General features: G+C 42.7%; 1 protein-coding gene across 1 annotated transcript in view; it reads left to right on the forward strand.

Moving 5' to 3' along the window:
* Window positions 1-386: 386 nt before the first annotated feature.
* CWH43 (cell wall biogenesis 43 C-terminal homolog) overlaps window positions 387-21756 on the forward strand; it is a 52227-nt gene continuing 30857 nt past the window's right edge. The window contains exons 1-7 of the mRNA XM_052642243.1: window positions 387-429; window positions 3136-3327; window positions 6845-6965; window positions 7321-7475; window positions 10288-10489; window positions 12292-12380; window positions 19701-19958. Coding sequence (XP_052498203.1) covers window positions 387-429; window positions 3136-3327; window positions 6845-6965; window positions 7321-7475; window positions 10288-10489; window positions 12292-12380; window positions 19701-19958 — 1060 coding nt within the window. The remainder of the gene's footprint in view (window positions 430-3135; window positions 3328-6844; window positions 6966-7320; window positions 7476-10287; window positions 10490-12291; window positions 12381-19700; window positions 19959-21756) is intronic.

The raw sequence follows: 21756 nt of genomic DNA on the forward strand, positions 1-21756 counted from the left end.
TCTTAGCTTTCCCCCCTCGCCACGCGCCCTCGGGCCTCCTTTAAAGAGCACCGCGGGTCCAGAGTTGCCACGATGCCGCCCTCCTGCGCGCTGGCAGCGCCCCACCCCGGGGCTGTTCCGCTGGCTGGCCGAGAGACCTGTTTTTTCCCCGGAGGCAGGTCGGAGGGCCCCCAGCTCCTTCGCTTTGGCGTTGGCGGTGGCGCTGGGCACCTGGCGCTCAGAAAAGCCCCGGGGCCCGTCGGGCGGCGCCGCGTGCAGCGGGGCGGCGGCGGCGGCGGCGGGCCCCACCCTCGCCAGGGCCGGGTGTGCGGGCTGGCTGGTGCCGGGGGCGTGGACGCAGGTTCGGGAGGACGCGGCAGCTGGCCCGGGACCTAGGGGCTGCGGCCATGACCTCGCCATGGAGAGAGGTGCTCCTGGAGAGCCTCCTGGGTAAGCCGAGGCCGCCTGCCGCGCATTCGCCCGTCGGTCCCCCTTGCCCTACCGGGAACCACGATGCTCGGCGGGCTTGGCTGAGCCCCGGGAGGAAGGAAAGCAAGCTCGGTGCCCGGAATAGAGATGCTTATCGTCCCCTGTCACCTTCTGCTGCTGAAGGAATTTTAAAAAGAGAGAAAGGCCCTAGATTGAGGTTCCGAGGATCCGGCACTCCCCCGTCTTCCTGAGCTCCTATGCCACCCTGGTGTTGCTCCCAACGGGCACCACTTCTTCACCTGTCGGCCTCGAACCGCGAGGCTGGTACCAAGCCCGAGTCCCCTCACCTTTAACTGAGTAAATTTCGGTACCGAGCTTTGACTTCCCAAGCGGCTCAGTGATAAAAAATCCGCCTGCCAATGCAGGGGACTCCACTCCTGGGTCAGGAAGATCCCTTGGAGGAGGAAATGGCACCTTTCAGAAGGGGGCGCCGTTCCCCCCTCCCTCGGCGCCCTGGCTGTAACACTCAGGGCCGTGTCTGCTGCTGGGGTTGGCCCGGTACGAGTGGGCTTGGGTGGTGGTTGCGCATTGTGAGCATTTGGCCAAATACATCCGACGTGGGACACGAGTCCCGTCGTGTGTTCCCTTAGCAGCTTTGCAAAAAGTACCAGGAACAACTATTGTTGTTGATATTGTCTGAGTTGTGTGGTTGAAATCAGAACTCCCAGACAAACGTTTGGGAGATTGGTAGTTCACAATGAAAGGAAGGGGTGCCTTCCTAAGAACTGGGTTTTCTGGGCGGGGAGGTTCATTATTTGGCCCAGTCTGTATCTCACAAGTACAAGATGTAAAAAGAATTATGCCCTCAGCAGGTACCTAGGGGGCTAGGTACTCTGTGTACTTGATCTTTTTTAATCCTCATAACTCTATGGGGTGGTTAAAAGTACTGTTTTCAGTGATTAAGAATAGTTTGGAACTGGATTCCTTGGTTTTCAGTTCACTGCTACTTGCTACTTTTGTGACCTTAGGCAGTTACTTAACTTTCAGGATCTCCAGAGTTTTTGTTGTTTGATTTTGCATTTGTAAAGGAGGAGTAGAAATAGTGTTAGTTTCATAGGACACAGGTTGTCTGAGGAATCAGAAGGAAGATCCCTGTGAATACTTAGAGCCTCACATGTGTTAAATGTCCATTGGTTAATTATCATCATTGTAGAAGATTACAAGGTCGGCAGATGTGAAAGTAACTTCAAATCTGAACTTTCCACTACCCCACACTGCCTCCTAAGGCTTAGGTTTAAAATAGGCTACTCACAAGAAAAGGATTATTTCCTAACTAACCTGACTTTAGCTGTAGTCTGGAGTGGGAGGAAGGAGTTCTATTGTTTTTTGCTGTTTTTGATTTTCACCGTATTTCTCATTAAAGAAAGATCAACTTAGTTGAGGAAATTTTTTCAGGGTCCTGACGGGAAACCAGATTGAACCTGGATGGCTGAGATGAAGAGCCTTTAATAAAGGGACTGCCACCTTTCAGGGCTTCCCTGGTGGCTCAGATGGTTAAGAATCTGCCTACAATGAAGGAGACCTGGGTTTGATCCCTGATTTGGGAAGATCTCCTGGAGAAGGGAATGGCTACCCACTGCAGTATTCTTGCCTGGAGAACTCCACAGACAGAGGAACCTGGTGGACTACAGCCCATTGAGTTGCAAAGAGTCAGACACCACTGAGCTACTTTCACTTTACCTACCTGTATGAACCTAGATGGCATATTAAAAAGCAGAGACATTACTTTGTCAACAAAGGTCCGTCTAGTCAAGTCTATGGTTTTTCCAGTAGTCATGTATGGATGTGAGAGTTGGACTATAAGTAAAGCTGAGTGTCAAAAAACTGATGCTTTTGAATTGTGGTGTTAGAGAAGACTCTTGAGAGTCTCTTGGACTGCAAGGAGATCCAACCAGTCCATCCTAGAGGAGATCAGTCCTGGGTGTTCTTTGCAAGGACTGATGTTGAAGCTGAAACTCCAGTACTTTGGCCACCTGATGCAAAGAGTTGACTCATTGGAAAAGACCCTGATGCTGGGAAAGATTGAGGGCAGGAGGAGAAAGGGACAACAGAGGATGAGATGGTTGGATGGCATCACCAACTCAATGGACATGAGTTTGGGTGAACTCCGGGAGCTGGTGATGGACAGGGAAGCCTGGCGTGCTGTGGTTCTTGGGGTCTCAAAGAGTTGGACACGACTGAGTGGCTGAACTGAACTGAAATGATGAATGAGGTTAAAGGGACAAACAGGGGATAATGAGGGGCTGAAAATAGCTGGAAGCCATTCTCATCCTGGGCCTGAGAAGGGGATGGAATTCTCTTATTGGAACCCAGTTAAGGCCAGAGTCATGAAGGAGGGCAGCCAGCCAGAGCAGTTGTAGTAGTAGTAGTTGTTGTTGTTTAGCTGTTAAGTCGTGTTTGGCTCTTTGCAACCCCATGGAACCCACCAGGCTCCTCTGTCCATGGGATTCTCCAGGCAAGAATACTGGAGTGGGTAGCCATTCTGTTCTGCAGGGGATCTTCCCAACCCAGGGATTAAACCCTGCATGTGTCCCCTGCATTGGCAGGTTGAGTCACCAGGAAAGTAGTCCAGCTGTAGCGGAGGGAAGGGCTGTTGTCTGAAACAGTGACTAAGTTACACTTTCTCTCTCTCTTAAAAACTGTTTTTTTCCCTTTTTCCCCTCCTAGGATATGTTTCTTGGTCTCTCTGCCATGACCTGAGCCCAATGATCTATTACTTTCCCCTGCAAACACTAGGACTCACTGGGTTGGAAGGTTTTGCCGTAGCATTTCTTTCTCCATTATTCCTCACAATTACTCCTGTCTGGAAACTGGTTAATAAGAAGTGGATGCTAGCCTTGCTGCGGATAATTACTGTTGGTAAGATTTAAAAGTGATTCCTTAAATTTCTTTTTTTTAGTTAAAAATCCAGGGGAAATATGTAGACTGTTCTTTGAATGCTAAATGATTAAGTAAAAAATAAAAGATGTCTCTTTCTCTTACTACTGCCTTCAAGAGTTTTAGTAGAATTGTAAGTCTAGACCAAGAGTCAGCATAGTTACGTTTTTAACTTTTCTGTCAGATTGGAAAATTTTAAGGGCCCCTGAACTGAAGAGGAGAAAGATACCTTGGAGATGTGAAAGTATTAAATATGTTTTTGTTCTTTTTTCCAACTATGATACAAAACTCAGAAGTCATTAAAAAGTTGTTAAATGATAATGCATAAAAATATGGAAATTATGCATGATGAACATTGTAGTAAGCAAAGGTAATCAATAAATTAGGAAAAATATTGCAACTCTTCTAGTCAAAGGACTAATTTCACTAATATATGGAGTTTTTATAAATCAGTAATAAAAGGACCAATAACTCAATAGAAGAGAAAGCAAAGGATGTGATCAGTTTACTGGAAAGGAAATATAATTTGTTCTTTAAAAGATACTAAAGGGTGTAGAATACAAATCATATATATATATATATTTATAGATAGTTTCTCATATCAGATTGATAAAGAACAAACTTAGATAACACTATTGTAAGCATGGGAAAACAGGCACTCATGCATTGCTGGTGGGAATGTAAATTTGAACAGCTTCCGCAAAGGATAATTTAACAGTGTTTATCAAAATTACAACTCTGTGTTTTTCACTCAGCAATTCCACTTCTGGGCACATATCCTATAGATAAACTTACATATGTGTCAAATGATAAAAATAAAAGGTTATTTAATCACTGTAGCAATATTTATAATAACAGTGTCAGAAATAATCTAAATGTCATCCATACGGGATAGGTTAGGTTAAATAAATTTTGGTTATGAAACTGGGAGTACTATAGAATACTATGCAGCTATACTAAAGAATGAGAACATTTATGTAAGGAAATGGAACGTTCTCCAATAGTAAGTGAGAAAAAAAGAAGCACTAAACAGTATGTTCAGAATGCTAACATTTGTGTAAAATAGGCTAGATGAAATATATTTAGTAATTAATTGAACATGCATTAAATAGGTCCAAAAGTATTTTAAAACACACTGATATTTTTGTTGCTTCTAAGGTGAAAAATTTGATATTGAGACAGATATGAAGATGAAACTTTGCACTGTATACCTTTCACAGTGTTTGAATTCTGGATTTCAATATGTTATATTGCCAAAACCCAGTAATTAAAAAATATACACTTATTATCACAAAGACTTGAGGTTATTATATTAATAAATATTGAGAGACCTTGGAAAAGTACTAGTGGTAAAAAAAAGTAAGAATGTGAGGTCATGGAGAAAAAGTTTATAAAACAAAAATACCAGACTCCAGTCTGGTTGAATCTGTAGCTGAAAAGTACTGCCTGTCTTGCCCTTTCGCTATAACGCAATTGGTTTCTCTGAGTTTTCCAAGTGGCATTTGTTCATGAACCAACCATGCTGTGTGTATTTCTTCTGTCTAGGAACAGTGACTGAAATCACTAGGAAATTCACCTTCCATTTTTCTGTGCATCAGTCCCTTAAGAAGGCAGAACATGGTTAGTGAGTGTAGCAAGCTCTGTGGTTACCCACAAAGATCTGAAGCCCTAAAGAACAGTGGGAAAGACCACTGGAAAATGCATCCTTTTAAAAGATGATGTCTGTAGGAATGAAAAGAAATATCAAATGATCATGAAATTTTCAGCTCCAGAAATAATAAAGATGAAACTTCCTACTTCCAGAGTATATATAGTAACTGAGTTAAACTATCCTTGGCTTACAGAATTCTTTTATGATGATGGCCTCATTACACTCCGTGGTTGGCTTTATGGGGCGGATCTATCTCATCAGTGCACTTTTTTGTTGCCTTTGCTCAGTGCTGCCTGTGGCAGCTTTACCTACAGAGCCACTCACCATACAGTTTCTGGGACAGTTTTTTGTTTTCAGTCTAGTTCTGACCCAGTAACTTCTGGAGGCTGTAATGTAATAGGAAACAACTGGAGAGTATGGTGTTTGAGATACTTCTTGTTGTTCCCCTTTCATCTCCTTTCTCCCTGAAAACCCATTCCTTGAGTAAAGGGTAGAATTGTATTTGAGAAAGGGGAGTGGGTAGGAAGGTGACTCAGATGTGGGTTCGGAAAGTGACTTCAGGATGAAGAAACCAGTTTGTGTCGGATGCTCTTCCAGGTGTCCATTGAGTTTGATGATGCTCAAGAGAGGCTGAAGTAAGTCATGCTTTGCCTTAAAACTCCCTTTTCAGGTACCTTTTTTTGGGGGGACTTCAGATACTTCCCAAGAAGATGAAACAACGTTGTTTTTCGCAGAGTTGAAGGGATTCTTACACAACTACAAAGATGATCTGAGTGTTACATGCTGTCTCACTGCCTTTCCTTCAGATATTTTAGGTTAATCAGTACATAGTTAGCTATTAAACCATTAACTAATTCATACTATTGGGTTGGTCAAAAAGTTCATTTGGTTTTCTTTAATGAAAAATCCAAATGAACTTTTTGACCAGCCCAATACAATTAATTTAGATTAGTTTTGATCTTAATTACTTTGACTCACTAAAATAGCTCTGATTAAAAAGATAGACAATATTAAGTGTTGACAAGAATATGAAGAAACTGAAATCCTTACACATTGCTGATGGGAATGTAAAATGGAGCAGTTGGCTTGGAAAACAGTTTGGCAGTTCCTCAGAATGTTAAACATAGTTGTCATATGATCCAACAACTCCACCCCTTGGAGTTAGACCCAAGAAAAATGGAAACATTCACATAAGACCTGGTACATAAATGTTATAGCAATATTATTCATAATACCCCAAAAGTGGAAACAATCCAAATGCCCATCAATGGGATGAATGAATAAACAAAAAGCAGTATATCCATGCAATAGAATATTATTTAGCCATAAAAAGGATTGAAGCCCTGACATATGCTACAACATAGATGAACTTTTTTAAAAAAGTTTTTTATTTAAGTTTAGTTGGTTTACAATACAGTGTTCATTTCAGGTATAGTTGTGCAACTTTGTAAACATATTAAGAACCACTGACATGGGGATGACCCAGAGAGATGATATGGGGTGGGAGGTGGGAGGGGGGTCCAGGATTGGGAACTCATGTACACCCGTGGCGGATTCATGTCAATGTATGGCAAAACCAATACAGTATTGTAAAGTAAAATAAAGTAAAAATAAAAATTAAAAAAAAAGAACCACTGAGTCATACATCTTAACACAGTGAATTTTATGGTATGAATAATACTGCAATAAAAATGTTCAAAAAGATTTATACACACACATAATTATACATTAACTCTATCTTCCTGAGGGTAAACATGGTATTAGACACAACAGTTATCAAAGGCAGATCATTAACTAGTAGGGCATGCTTGCCAGAAATGTTTAGCTCTCCTTAAAATTTGTTTGTAGGTAGCATCGCCTCCTTCCAGGCTCCAAATGCCAAACTTCGGCTCATGATCCTTGCACTTGGTCTGTCTTCGTCACTGGTGGTGCATGCTGTGACGTGGTGGACAGGAAGAGGCTTGCAAAGGTATAGTTTGCAACTTGTGCCTATAGGCAAACAAGTGTGGTCAGTTACCAAAGGGAAGTTGGGACCAGGCATTCCAAGTTACAGTTTTTAGCTTTCAGAAAGGCCTTGTCGAAGTCTCATTTTTTTTCCTTTTCACAAAACCAGGATGTGAGTATTTGTCATTACTCTCAATAATGCTGTGAGAATGGAGAAATTATAATGAGTTGCCTAGGTAACAGGCTATATAAAGGTTAAGTTGTGTAGAATACCAACAAGACTACCTCATATACTCCTGTGACACTGTGAAATTCACAATGGAAGGAGTACATTGAAACCACTCACAAAAAAGTTGTTAAAAATATTTCTGTACTTACAGGTACTTCAGAATCTGGGGATTCATTTTAGGACAGATTCTTCTTCTTGTTCTCCGCATTTGGTACACGTCACTAAACCCAGTCTGGACTTATCAGATGTCCAACAGAGTGATACTGACATTAAGTACTATTGCCACACTTGATCGTATTTACACAGGTAAGCATAGGCCCAGTTTTTTAGGGGTTTTTCTCTCTTGCACAGTTTGTTTACCTTTCTTATCTGAATGGCACACATCTTGGAAAGATAAAATGAGTCTTTCTGCACTCTGTCTCCATGTCTGCTTTTTCTCCCTCTGCAAGAGTAGCTGACCTCGGAAGTGGACTATTATCTGAGCAGAAGGCACCTTTTCCTTGGCAGCACAGAGGGTGACAGTAACCGTTCGTCTCTGGCTCGTCTCATTGTGGAGTGGGAAAGTAGACCCAGGCTTCACGTTCCCTGCTGGCTTTCAGCTCTGTCTTCTCCTCTTTCCCTCTGAACAGGGCTTTCCAGGACGAGATCCGTCAGCCCTCTGCCTCCACACTGACCCTAGCCCATCTGTAACACTCTGAAAAGTTATTTGTTAGCAAGGGCCTTGAGAACTGCATCAGTTCAGTTCAGTCGCTCAGTTGTGTCCAACTCTTTGCAACCCCATGGACTGCAGCACTCCAGGCTTCCCTGTCCATCACCACCTCCCGGAGCTTGCTCAAACTCATCTCTAACGAATCAATGATGCCATCCAACCATCTCATCCTCTGTTGTCCCCTTCTCCTCTTGCCTTTAATCTTTCCCAGTATCAGGGTCTTTTCCAATGAGTTGGCTCTTCGCATCAGGTGGCCAAAGTATTGGAGCTTCAGTTTCAGTCCTTCCTATGAATATTCAGGACTGATTTCCTTTAGGATTGACTGGTTTGATCTCCTTGCAGTCTAAGGGAGTCAAGTCTCCTCCAACACTGAGAACTGAATGAATTTGTTCTTTTTTTTCTCTTGGTTTGTGTTTTGCTTTTGCTCCACTCCCCCTACCCATCCCGCCCTACCCTTAAGTCTGAAGGTATTTAAACTCCAAATCTGAAATGTAAAAAGAAAGGAAATCCTGAACATTCATGTGCTTGCGGGCTAAGTTGCTTCTATCAAGTCCTACTCTGTGCAACCTTATGGACTGTAGCCCACCAGGCTCCTCTGTCTGTGGGATTCTACAGAATACTGGAGTGGGTTGCTGTGCCGTCCTCCAGGGGATCTAACTGACCCAGGGATCAAACCCTTGTCTCTTATAATTCCTGCACTGGCAGGCAGGTTCTTTACCACTAGCTCCATGGATATTCATACCACGTTTCGAATCACCTGTCCGGAGCTTACAAGCAAACTTGCACATTTGCATTACTCGCTATCTCCAGACTTCTGAAGAAAAGGAAGAAATGTTGCTAGATTTTACTTAACTTGCTCCTGGCTTTGTGTGTAACTCTCAATGAGTCACTATACTTCTGTAAATACAAGGAGAAATCTCACAGGTTAATGAAAGTTTAGAGAGTTTGGCTCACCATGAACAGAGTTTGTTTAACTCCTCCAATTTTGGTAAGAAATGGAGGTGGTGAGAAGAGGGGAACATCATGCATGTAAATTGATCAAGAGACATTGATGTTGATTAGAACATTTAGAACTCAGTTCTCACGCCCTAATATATGTTTTGTATTTTATAAAATGCTCACATGTGAAGTAGAAACTCAGGCAGCAAACTTCACAGGGACAGCCTGATAAAGATCTGGATTCAGGGTATCCCTTACATTTCTGGACTTTACATTTCTGGAGTTTTCTTCTTTCTCGCTTCTGTTTTAAATTTTTGTGACCCAGTTGTTAGTCCCTTCCTATTTTTGCCTTGTGCCCCATTTACAAAGTTCAACTCCTTTCCAGCTTTCCCAGGATATCTCATCATCCCTGGCAACGTTTTTTGGGGTAGTTTTATTGAAGATTTGCTGTGCCTTGTGGGGAGAGTCACACACCATAGTGTGTAGCAGTGTTGTTACTCGGGAAAGTCAGCTTAAGCTGCTCTCTTTTCCAAAGACTGTCTCCTTGGCCTTCGGGCCCTTGGTCACCATCTGTCTTCAGCACCCTCTCCCTCACCCCCATAGCTTTCAGCTCTGCTCGTCCTCCCCCTCACTCCTTGCTGGGCAGAATGGCTTTCTTCCTGCCTATGAAATCATGCTTTCATTCCCACAGGCAGACTCAGGTTTCTTTCTGTCCTGAAGCAGGCTTCCCAGTGTCATGAAGCATCTGCCCAGCAGGCTCTCTGTTCCTATAAAGGCATTCTCTTGCCAGCATTTTCTGCAGTTGGTACATTTCTGTATGTGAAGTCACTAATGCAACAAACAGACCTCACTGGTAAAACAGTCCTAGGAAGTATAGTAGAGTAAAGCACACAGATACTGGCTAGGCTCTCTCTGCCAGCTGTGTGATCTTGGATCTGTTTCTCTGGGCCTCTCAGTTTTTCAATCCGTGAAATGGGGTTAGTAATAGAGCCTACCTCGTAAAGTTGCTGTGAAGATTAAACGAGTTTATGTGAGGGGCTGGCCACAGTAACTCTCAGTCGATGCACTGTTAACACTCTGGGGGCTCAGAGGGTTAGATGAGGACCTTGTTCTTTTTGGGGAGAAGCAGCCTGGTATACCGGGAATGTTCCATTCCAGGTGGACTGCATTTGCTCCCTGAACTTACCTTTCACTTTTCATACATATAGTTTAGCTCATAGCTGTTTGTTTCACATGAAGTACATACCTTTCTGCATTTTCAGTTGTCAGATTCCAAAATGATTTATTCTCCTGAAATCCTGATCTAGCCTCCCACTGCCTGCCTCCTGGCATGTTCTACTTGTTATGGGGTCTCACCTTCCCCTCTAAGTAAGCTCCTTGAAGCCACATACAATTTCCTACTTGTTTGAAGTCGGCTAATATAGAGGGTAAATTTCTGTGTAACTGACCCTTTTCTGTTTTTCATTCTAGATGGTGCCTGCTGTAAACCTCAACAGAAGAAGAGTGGTGAGGCAGCCAAGGCAGTGGTTTCTGGTCTGAACTGGGTGTTGGCAGGCGCTGCCTTTGGCAGCCTCATGTTCCTCACCCACTGGATTTTTGGAGAGGTGTCTCTTGTCTCCAGATGGGCAGTGAGTGGACACCCCCATCCAGGGCCAGATCCGAACCCATTTGGGTGAGTTTGGGTTTGGAAGCAATCCAGAAATTGACTGGTATGGTTGAACACCTTGCTCCTCTGTGTGAGCAGCTAGACAAGCATGACATTACTGTGTACTCTGGAGATGAAGGCACTTGAGGGCTGTTTGCCCCTGTGCTGAGGGAATGCTGGGAGGTGACAGGGACGATTGAGGACTGTGTGTGGCCAGGTGAGTGGCCCCTCTGGACTGGGAGCATGGGAAGGGAAGGGCTTTTTGTTTGCAAACGCATCCCAAGCCCCTGGGACAGAGCCTGGCACACAGTAGGTCCTCATCAACGTTTGTCATTGACTTGGAGATAGACAGTGATCAACCGTGTCCTCTCAGGCCTTTGCTGTCTTCTGAACACCCAGGGCCATCCTTCACCTTAGAGGGTGGGAGCAGGCAGGAGAGCGGCCCGAGAGCCTCACTCCAGAGCCAGAGGGCCTGTTTCAGATTCTTTGTCCTGCGTGGGCGGCTGTGTCTAATATTCAGCAGGTTACTCAAGTGCTCTTTTCCCCAGTGTCCTCCTCTGTGAAATGGGGATAATTATAGCATTTACTTTGGGCTTCCCTGGTGGCTCAGACAGTAACGAATCTACTTGCAATGACGCAAGACCTGGGTTAGGGTGATCCCCTGGAGAAGGCAATGGCACCCCACTCCAGTGCTCTTGCCTGGAAAATCCCATGGACGGAGGAGCCTGGTGGGCTGCAATCCATGGGGTCACTAAGAGTTGGACACAGCTGAGTGACTTCACTTTCACTTTTCACTTCCATGCATTGGAGAAGGAAATGGCAACCCACTCCAGTGTTCTTGCCTGGAGAATCCCAGGGACGGGGGTAACCCCAGTGGGCTGCCGTCTCTGGGGTTGCACAGAGTTGGACATGACTGAAGCGACTTAGCAGCAGCAGCAGTATATGTAAAAATCTTCAAACAGTTCCTGCTATCTAGTAAGCACTCTATGTTTTTTAGTTTATTTATACTATAGCTACTTCATTGAGTGCCATGTTGTAATTTCCCACTAAAGTTTAGTTAAATTCTTTTTTTAATATTATTTTTATATGATTATTATTAAAATTTATTTGGTTGCACTGGGTCTTTGTTGCAGCATCTGGGATCTTTAGTTGCAGCATGCAGACTCTTAGTTGTGACGTACAAACTCTTAGTTCCAGCATGTAGAATTTAGTTCTCTGACCAGGGATTGAAACTGGGCTCCCTACACTGGGAACGTGGAGTCTTAGCCACTGGACCACCAGGGAAGTTCTGCTTTGTTCTTTTTTCCCTCCCCATCCCCTACATGTTTTTGCCAAAGTAGTTAAAGAATGAAATAGTTTGTGGTTATTTTCAAAGACACACAGTTTATAATTATTTATAAAACTCACCTCAGTCCTAGGAAGGCAGAAACTATTGCTAACTATTGAGGTTGAGAAAAAAATGAAAAGAGGTACACTAAATAGAAACTATTCCTAGTGACTTTTTCTTTTTGACTTTGGCAGAGTCATTTAAAATGTCCCATAGCCAATATGAACTATAATGGTCTGAGAAAGCTCAGTTACTTTGTTTACATTAACCATGAAAGACTGCAGATGTCATTTATGACAAGTCAGAGGTGCTCTTATGTCAGTGTTCTGAATGTTACATTGTTTCCCAGTGGACTTTCGTGGTCTCATTGGTTGTTTCATACTCACCTTGTCTCTTGGATGTGCCTAGAGGTAGAAGATACATTTCCATTTTATACTTGGGGTAATGGAATAGTAACAGCATCAGATATCCTATAACATGTCATTTTTTTTTTTTTAAACAGAGGTGCAGTTCTGCTGGGCTTGGCAAGTGGATTGATGCTCTCGCCTTGTTCATGGTTTCCAGGTTCCGGTTTAATCTGGTGGATTACAGGTGTGTGGTTTCTCTGTAGAAATGCTTGGTTGTCCAATTTACTCACAGGTACATGCCCCTGGGGTGGAAGGAGATGACCATACAAGCCTGTGCCAGTGCGGGTGGGACAGTCTCACGAGCTGCAGCCCCTAGAACTCGGGTGTCACCATGGTTACCAGGGGTTACTGGCTCCAGGTTCTTGCTTCCTCCTCCTCATTTTCCCACTCCTCCTTAGGGGTCTTACCTGCCTGATGATGCTGACATCCTCTCCCCCGTCTCCTAGATAACTTATCTGGGTACAGTTTTATTGACGATCTGAGGAGATGGAGGGTTGGACATGCCACGTGGCCAAACCTCTTCTTCTGTCTTGCTTCTCTGGTTTTCAGGAATGCTCTCGTTTGGCATGTCACAGTGAAGTTCAATTTCCCTTTCTCTTGTGTGGGTAACCAGTTTCACCCCTCACTCCTCTGTTCAGCCTTGGGAGAGTCCATGTTTGTTTATTCAAAAGCCTGTACCCTTTCTGCCCAGTCATGTCCTTTAGGATTATAGACTGTTGGTGAAGACTATCATATTTCCAGAACCATCTACTTATCTTTTTTTAAAGGTTTTTTGGTGTGGACCATTTTAAAAATCTTTATTGAATTTGTCACAATGTTGCTTCTGTTTTATGTTTTGCTTTTTTGGCCCCAAGGCATGTGGGATCTTAGCTCCCCACCCAGGGATTGAACCCTCACCCTGTGCATGGGAAGGTGAAGTCGTAACCACTGGATGGCCAGGGAAGTCCCCGATCTACTTATTTTAATGACTGTGACTGTTTTGTTACTGTGACTCAATTGTGCCACTCTTTTCCCTTCCTCTTAAAAGGTGGGAATGGTTAGAGTCAATTTTAGTGTTAAGTTAAAAAATATATATATCCACTCTGTGACAGTGCAGATGCTGTTTGGTTTATGTGAACAGAGATGTCCGTATGCATTTTAATTAAGCAGGTGATTCAGAGTTTTGTACCAGATGCTGGGTATGGGTTTGTGAGAGAACATGTAACGATAATGGAAGACAAGGTTTAATAACCTCATAGGTGGTGGTGGCGGTGGTGGTTCAGCCATTAAGTCACGTCCAGCTCTTTGCGACCCCATGGACTGCAGCAGTCCAGGCTTCCCTGTCCTTCACCAGCTCCCGATACGTTTCTGTACACCCTCAGTGCCATTACCCTTGCGTGGAGGCCTGTGTCAGCCAGGAGGCTGCTCAATTCCTGAGGTTAACCAGGCCCGCATCCTCCTGGAGCTGTGTGAGCAAACAGTTGCAGTCATGTTGAGCTGGTTTTACTTGTTTGTGTATTTTCAGGTAGACATTCCTTAAGGGAACGCTTGGTATGAATATAATGCTAGGAGTAACCTTTCTTCTCATCAAAGAAATGCCTCCTGTGATTGTGCACAAAAATGGCCAGAGAACCTGGTCAGTGCTGACTGTGCAGTGAGCATATATAGCTTCTTAATCTGTATGCAGTTAGGAAAAAGAACATGAAATGAATTGAAAGTTGTTCATGCCTTTTCTCATGGCATAGGAGCAAAATGTTAATTGAGCATGTAATTAGCAGCTTCATTTTAAACCTGGGAAAGCTGGGGTCCATGGAAACATAAAGAACAAAGCCTTGAACTTATAGTTTTATGCTTATATTTATTTCCCTAGATAAGTAAACATAGCCTGGTGCATTAAACCTAATCTAGTTTGACTAACTTTCTGAAGTATTAAATAAAAGGCCCTAGGGGCAATCCAATTTAAGGCTTCTAATGGCTATTTGAGTAGAGAGGAAAGCAGGGCTGTAATTCATGAACTCTATCGCCCTCTCTGCCTGCTCACCTGAATTAAGTTGGAGCTCACACTTAATTATCTGGAGACAGTGTGCACTTTTCACCATGATTCATCTCTGGAAAACATCTCAAAGTAGAGTGAAGAAAAAAAAATCATATATTTTCATTGTACAGTTTAAGTTCCAGCTGGATCTGAGTATAAAATTCATTATGGCAGTGACCAATAGAATTTCCCAAATGTGAAGAGACAGGAACTTTATCTTGAAGCCAATTAAATTAGTAAAATCAAAGTTCTATTTTAAAATATGTCTATGTCCTAAATGCATTGATAGGACCCCAGGGTACTATACAGAATGCTTATAGTTTTATTGTATGAGGAACTTGGTCAATTGAAAATGAACATGTTGGTTATTATAAATATCATTGGAATATTCAATTACTATGAATTCTGCTTGTTGTCTTCAGTTCAGTCACTCAGTTGTGTCTGAATCTGTGATCCCATGCATTGCAGCACACCAGGCCTTCCTGTCCATCACCAACTCCCAGAGTCCACCCAGACCCATGTCCATCAAGTTGATGGTGCCATCCAGCCATCTCATCCTCTGTCATCCCCTTCTCCTCCTGCCCTCAATCTTTCCCAGCATCAGGGTCTTTTCCAATGAGTCAACTCTTTGCATCAGGTGACCAAAGTGTTGGAGTTTCAGCTTCAACATCAGTCCTTCCAGTGAACACCCAGAACTGAACTCCTTTAGGATGGACTGGTTGGATCTCCTTGCAGTCCAAGGGACTCTCAAGAGTCTTCTCCAACACCACAGTTCAAAAGCATCAATTCTTTGGTGCACAGCTTTCTTTATAGTCCAACTCTCACATCCATACATGACCACTGGAAAAACCATAGCCTTGACTAGACTGACCTTTGTTGGCAAAGTGATGTCTCTGCTTTTGAATATGCTATCTAGGTAGGTCATAACTTCCCTTCCAAGGAGTAAGCATCTTTTAATTTCATGGCTGCAATCACCATCTGCAGTGATTTTGTAGCCCCCCAAAATAAAGTCTGACACTGTTTCCACTGTTTCCCCATCTACTTCCCATGAAGTGATGGTACTAGATGCCATGATCTTAGTTTTCTGAATGTTGAGCTTTAAGCCAACTTTTTCACTCTCCTCTTTCACTTTCATCAAGAGGCTCTTTAGTTCTTCTTCACTTTCTGCCATAAGGGTGGTGTCATCTGCATATCTGAGGTTATTGATATTTCTCCTGACAATCTTGATTCCAGCTTGTGCTTCCTCCAGCCCAGCGTTTCTCATGATGTACTCTGCATAGAAGTTAAATAAGCAGGGTGACAATATACAGCCTTGATGTACTTATTTCCTATTTGGAACCAGTCTGTTGTTCCAGGTTTCTCAAGAGGCAGATCAGGTGGTCTGGTATTCCCATCTCTTGAATAATTTTCCACAGTTTATTGTGATCCACACAGTCAAAGGCTTTGGCATAGTCAATGAAGCAGAAATAGATGTTTTTCTGGAACTCTCTTGCTTTTTCCATGATCCATTGGATGTTGGCAATTTGATCTCTGGTTGCTCTGCCTTTCCTAAAACCAGCTTGAACATCTGGAAGTTCACGGTTCACGTATTGCTGAAGCCTGGCTTGGAGAATTTTGAGCATTACTTTACTCGCGTGTGAGATGAGTGCAATTGTGTGGTAGTTTGAGCATTCTTTGGCATTGCCTTTCTTTGGAATTGGAATGAAAACTGACCTTTTCCAGTCCTGTGGCCACTGCTGAGTTTTCCAAATTGGCTGGCATCTTGAGTGCAGCACTTTCACAGCGTCATCTTTCAGCATTTGAAATAGCTCAACTGGAATTCCATCACCTCCTCTAGCTTTGTTCATAGTGATGCTTCCTAAGGCCCACTTGACTTCACATTCCAGGATGTCTGGCTCTAGGTGAATGATCACACCATCGTGATTATCTGGGTCGTGAAGATCTTTTTTGTACAGTTCTTCTGTGTATTCTTGCCACCTCTTCTTAATATCTTCTGCTTCTGTTAGGTCCAGACCATTTCTGTCCTTCATTGAGCCCATCTTTGCATGAAATGTTCCCTTAGTATCTTTAATTTTCTTGAAGAGATCTCTAGTCTTTCCCATTCTATTGTTTTCCTCTATTTCTTTGCATTGATCGCTGAGGAAGGCTTTCTTATCTCTCCTTGCTATTCTTTGGAACTCTGCATTCACATGGGTATATCTTTTCTTTTCTCCTTTGCTTTTCACTTCCCGTCTTTTCACAGCTATTTGTAAGGCCTCCTCAGACAGCCATTTTGCTTTTTTGCATTTCTTTTTCTTGGGGATGGTCTTGATTCCTGTCTCCTGTACAATGTCACGAACCTTCATCCATAGTTCATCAGGCACTCTGTTTATCAGATCTAGTCCCTTAAATCTATTTCTCACTTCCACTATATAATCATAAGGGATTTTATTTAGGTCATACCTCAATGGTCTAGTGGTTTTCTCCACTTTCTTCTTATTTGGGAGGACTCAGACTCAAACAAAGAGAGAGGCAATGGCACCCCACTCCAGTACTCTTACCTGGAAAATCCCATGGATGGAGGAGCCTGGCAGGCTGCAGTCCATGGGGTCGCGAAGAGTTGGACACGACTGAACGACTTCACTTTCACTTTTCACTTTCATGCATTGGAGAAGGAAATGGCAACCCACTCCAGTGTTCTTGCCTGGAGAATCCCAGGGACGGGGGAGCCTGGTGGGCTGCTGTCTATGGGGTCGCACAGAGTCGGACACGACTGAAGCGACTTAGCAGCAGCAGCAGCAGCCTCAAACAAAACACTAGTTAAGCTACATGGTTAAGAGAAACAGGCAAAGTAACAGTGTATCATATGCTCCCACTGGTGTACAAAAAGGGAGGAAAATGCACACATGTGCCTTTTTCTTCCCGTGCACAGACTGTCTCCAGGAGGATGGCAAAGAAAATGCTAACATTGGTTGCCTTCACTAACGGGAACTCATAGGGGACCAGGGGAACTCTTTTTCACCTTTCAGATTTTTTGGTTTTGAATTTATAACTGTAAAAATACAATTTTAGTGGATTGAAAAATATGTAGCCTGTTTAAAAATAGAAATGAAATTAAAAATGAAAGTGATCACTGTCAAGGGTAATTTGAAGGGAGATTTTCTTTCTCTTCTTTATAGTAAGACAGATGCAACAATGTCATAGATTAAAATATCTAATTAGGACTCATTTTTTAGAAAAACCATCATTGTAAGGTGGTAAACTTGGAGCTTCCCTGGTTGCTCAGCTGGTAAAGAATCTGCCAGCAATGTGGGAGATCTGGGTTCAATCCCTGGGTTGGGAAGATCCCCTGGAGAAGGGAAAGGTTACCCACTCCAGTTTCTGGCCTGGAGAATTCCATGGACTGCATAGTCCATGGAGTTGCAAAGAGCTGGACACTACTGAGTGACTTTCATTTTCGCTTAAATTGGTAAACAGAAAAACTCCCCCTCCCTAATAATCAAATAGGGCTTTCCTGGTGGCTCAGGGATTAAAAGTGTCTGCCTGCAATATGGGAGACCTGGGTTCGATCCCTGGGTCGGAAAGATCCCCTGGAGAAGGAAATGGCAACCCGCTCCAGTATTCTTGCCTGGAGAATCCTGTGGACAGAGGAGCCTGGTGCGCTACAGTCCACAGGGTCGCAAAGAGTCAGACATGACTGAGCAACTTCACTTCACTAATAATCAAATAAATGAAAATCAAAATATGCTATAAATTTCATTATTAATTTGGTAAAACTTTTTAGAAAGAAATGCTTTCGGCTGCATTTCTGGAGGAAGTGAGAACTTCAGAAAACTCTCAGGAAAGCACCACAAGTATTGACTCTTTAAAATGCTTTTGTCTGCTGACGCGGTAGTTGTACTTCTAAGAATCTTTTTAAGAATTATTTTAAGGAAATAATCAGAGATGTAGTGAGAGATTAATTGACAAAGAAAGATGTTCCTCACAGTGTTGAAAGCTTTCTAAATGGCCATCAGCAGGAAAATGATTGTTTATTTTTTGTTGTATATTTATCCAGTGGAAGAGTATATATACATAAACATGTTTTAGAAGAAAAATATTAATGACATGAAAAAAATGTTCCTGATATAATGTCCCACAAACAGCAGCATATAATCCTTACTATGTGGCTTGATTCATTTTTTTACGTAAAAATACTTCTGTATATATACAGAAAATGACATAGGGGAAATATATAGGCGTATTAGCTGGGATCATCTTATCTCAGTCCTGGGTGATCCTTAATTGCTTCTTTACAGTTCTGCATTCTTCAATTTCTTTCAGTGAATAGGCTTTACATATGTTTATTTCAAATTAAAAAAGTTGTTATTAAGATAACCATGTTAAAAATTTGAAGGCCTGACAATGGAAATAAAATCTGTGGGTTGTAGCGGGCCCTGTAGTCGGGTTCTCACATTCATCCGAGTGCTGTTCTTTTTGAAGTGGGGAAGGACAGTCACATGGCACTGTGATGGTGCAGGTGGAGCTTGCTGCTAGATGAGAGCCACGGGGTGCTAAGAAGCGGGCTGGATCCTCTTTCTGGAATTCTTGCCCCAAGCAGTCAGAGGCTGCTGCAGATGTCCTTAAAGGGTGGGTCTCTATCATGTATAATGTTGACGGAAATGTCCAATGTCTAGAAAATATATTCTGTGCAAAGGCGTTATATTGATGGCTCCAGTAATGGAGTGCTGTGCTGCCATCTCAAAGCCGATTTCATAGAAATATGGAGAAAGGTCATATTCCTTCAGATCTGGCTCAGTGAATTAGCAAACATTTACTAAGTGCCTCCAATGGATCAGGCAGATTCCACAGCCCCCCAGCACCTCAGAGGCTGATGTGTGCATGAATGTACTGCCTGCAGAACTATAAAGCAGTGAGTCCAGGAATGCAATCTCAGTCACGGCTTCTTTTAGGACTGTGAGATTGAGAAGGTCAGTTTATGTATTGTGGGTTGACAGGCAGCATTTAAATGGATGGATCCTGCTTTTAAAAAGTTCTTAACAAAAATTTCAGAAACTACCCTGACTTTACCTGTTTTCTAATGTCCTAGATTTGGCTGGTTAAATTAAATTAACATATTCTTGGTATTTCAGATAATTTCTTTTTTTTTTCAGTTTTTGCTATACGAATTTTAACACAACCTAACAATGCCTTCTTCTCTTCCACTGCTCCTCTCAAAGACCTAGCACTGGACTGAGATTTTCTGGATCCACAGTCCACCTCCAGCTGTGCGAGTAACTAGCTGCATGACCTTAAGCAAAGCATATTAACCTTGCCAAGACCTTAGTTTCTCATCAGTCTAGAAATTGAACCAGCATGCCCCCTGAGGTCCCTTCTGGCTCTAAATAGTCGTAAAGTGGTCATCTTATAAGCTTATTATTCTTTTCTTTTCTTTTTTTTTTTTAAAGAAAATGGAAGAGGCTATTACTGCTTTCCTGTCTGATTAGTTTTCTTTCTCTCTCTCACAAACAGGAGCGACCTCTGCAGCAGGACTCCTTTACCTGCCCACGTGGGCAGCCGCTGTGTCTGGCTGTGTGCTTGCTCTCTTCACGGCATCCATGTGGCCTCAAGTGCTTGGACACCTTATTAGCTCAGGCTCAAGCCCTGGAAAAGCCATGACCACTGCCATGATATTTTATATTCTAGAAGTATTTTTCTGTGCCTGGTGCACAGCTTTTAAATTTGTCCCAGGAGGTGTGTATGCTCGAGAAAGATCTGATGTGCTTTTGGGTAAGTACATTTGAAAGGTCTGGATTCAAGTCACTACTCAAACATTCCTTTCAGGACTGACTGGGATATGCACTTTACACGACTGAGTAGAATAAATAGGATGATTTTGCCTTTCTTATTGAAATAGACTCTTTTGGTTAAAAAAAAAAAACAAACTAGAGGAATGTCTAAATTACTATTTAAAAAAGAAATTTCTTGGGACCATCCAAGCGGTTCAATGGTTAAGACTCCCTGCTTCCTCTTCAGGGGGTGCAGATTCAATCCCTGGTTGGGGAACTAAGATCCCACATGCTGTGTGGCTTTTGAAACATGTAAGTTAAAAACAAAAAAATTTCTTAGTTCATCGATGACTTTCAGTAATATTTATTACTGCAAAGGCCCTGGAAGTAAATTTGTTGTTGTGTAGTCGCTGAGTCATGTCTCACTCTTTTGCAAACCCATGGACTATAGTCCTCTACCCATGGGATTCTCTAGGCAAGAATACTGATATAAATTGCCATTTCCTTCTCCAGGGGATCTTCCAGGCCCAGCGATTGAGCCCAAGTCTCTTGCTTGGCAGATGACTTCTTTACCACTGAGCCACCTGGGAAGCCGTTGGAAATAAATAGCTGTGAAAAAACCAAGTTTAAACCATAATAAGGTGTAAAAGAGGTCCATGAAACACTGTATGATATGATATGTAAGGAAAAAATATAAGCATGGTGCTCACATTGCTATTTTGATGGTAGGCTTGTAAATATGTACATAGGAAGTATGCTTTTTTGGTTCTCCTGAATTTTATATGGTTTTTATTTACCCTCTTTTTATCAATAAAATAGATTTTGCATATGTGAATCTTAGTGTAAATGATAAATGATAAGTGAAATGTAAATGATAAAATCATAGAGTACATATCTTCCATTTCAATGATTATGACCTTACATACCAAAATTAAAATTTCATAGGCTTAGCTCAGTTTAATATTTTAGAAATTGTCTTCTGGCAGTAATGAAATTGCTGATGTGTACCAAGCAGACACAGATCAAATATTGCCTGTCATTTTAGTTTTAAGTAAAACATGTCTAATGCCTCCAAGATGAAATCATTGAAACATTGAGGAGATAAAACACATTTTAATAAGGAATTCACTGGTAAAGAATCTTCCCTCAATGCCAGAGACCTGGGTTCGATCCCTGGGTCAGGAAGATAAACCCTGGAAAAGGAAATGGCAACCAACTCCAGTATTCTTGCCTGGAGAATTCCATGGACAGAGGAGCCTGGTAGGCTACAGTCCATGGGCTGTCCAACAAAGAGTTGGACATGACCAAGCAACTAATACTCAGCTCTTGTTTGTTCACACATTTTTCTACTTGTTCATTTATTCATTAAAAAGTTATTGTGCACCTACTGTGGTCCAGGCCTAGTGCCAAGTACCGGAGACTTGAGAAACAGAATCCTGCCCACCTGGAGCTTCTGTGTTGTGGGGGAACAGCACACCTCACATTAGACAAATACTTCGGGAGTTATGCTGGCGTGGATGCCACCCAGAGGTCTGGGCTTCTACTTGTGTTCGTCTGTCAGTCCCCCTTGTGCCCGTGGAATATATCCAACCACTCTCTGCATTTGCACATAAACTTTTCTTCTCTGTCAACTAGACATCTGCCAGGACAGGCCGGTTTGGAAGAGGTATTTTTCAATTATGTGAAATATTTTAAAGCACTGTTTGAGGATTTGCTATTTCTGGTAGATATCAAAGCTGCGACCCAGTCAGAGACATACATGGCTGCATTTCCTCCGCGATAGTCTTGGCTTTGCGAAC

This window comes from Budorcas taxicolor, chromosome 6 (genome assembly GCF_023091745.1).
Source record: "Budorcas taxicolor isolate Tak-1 chromosome 6, Takin1.1, whole genome shotgun sequence".
Lineage (NCBI taxonomy): Eukaryota > Metazoa > Chordata > Mammalia > Artiodactyla > Bovidae > Budorcas > Budorcas taxicolor.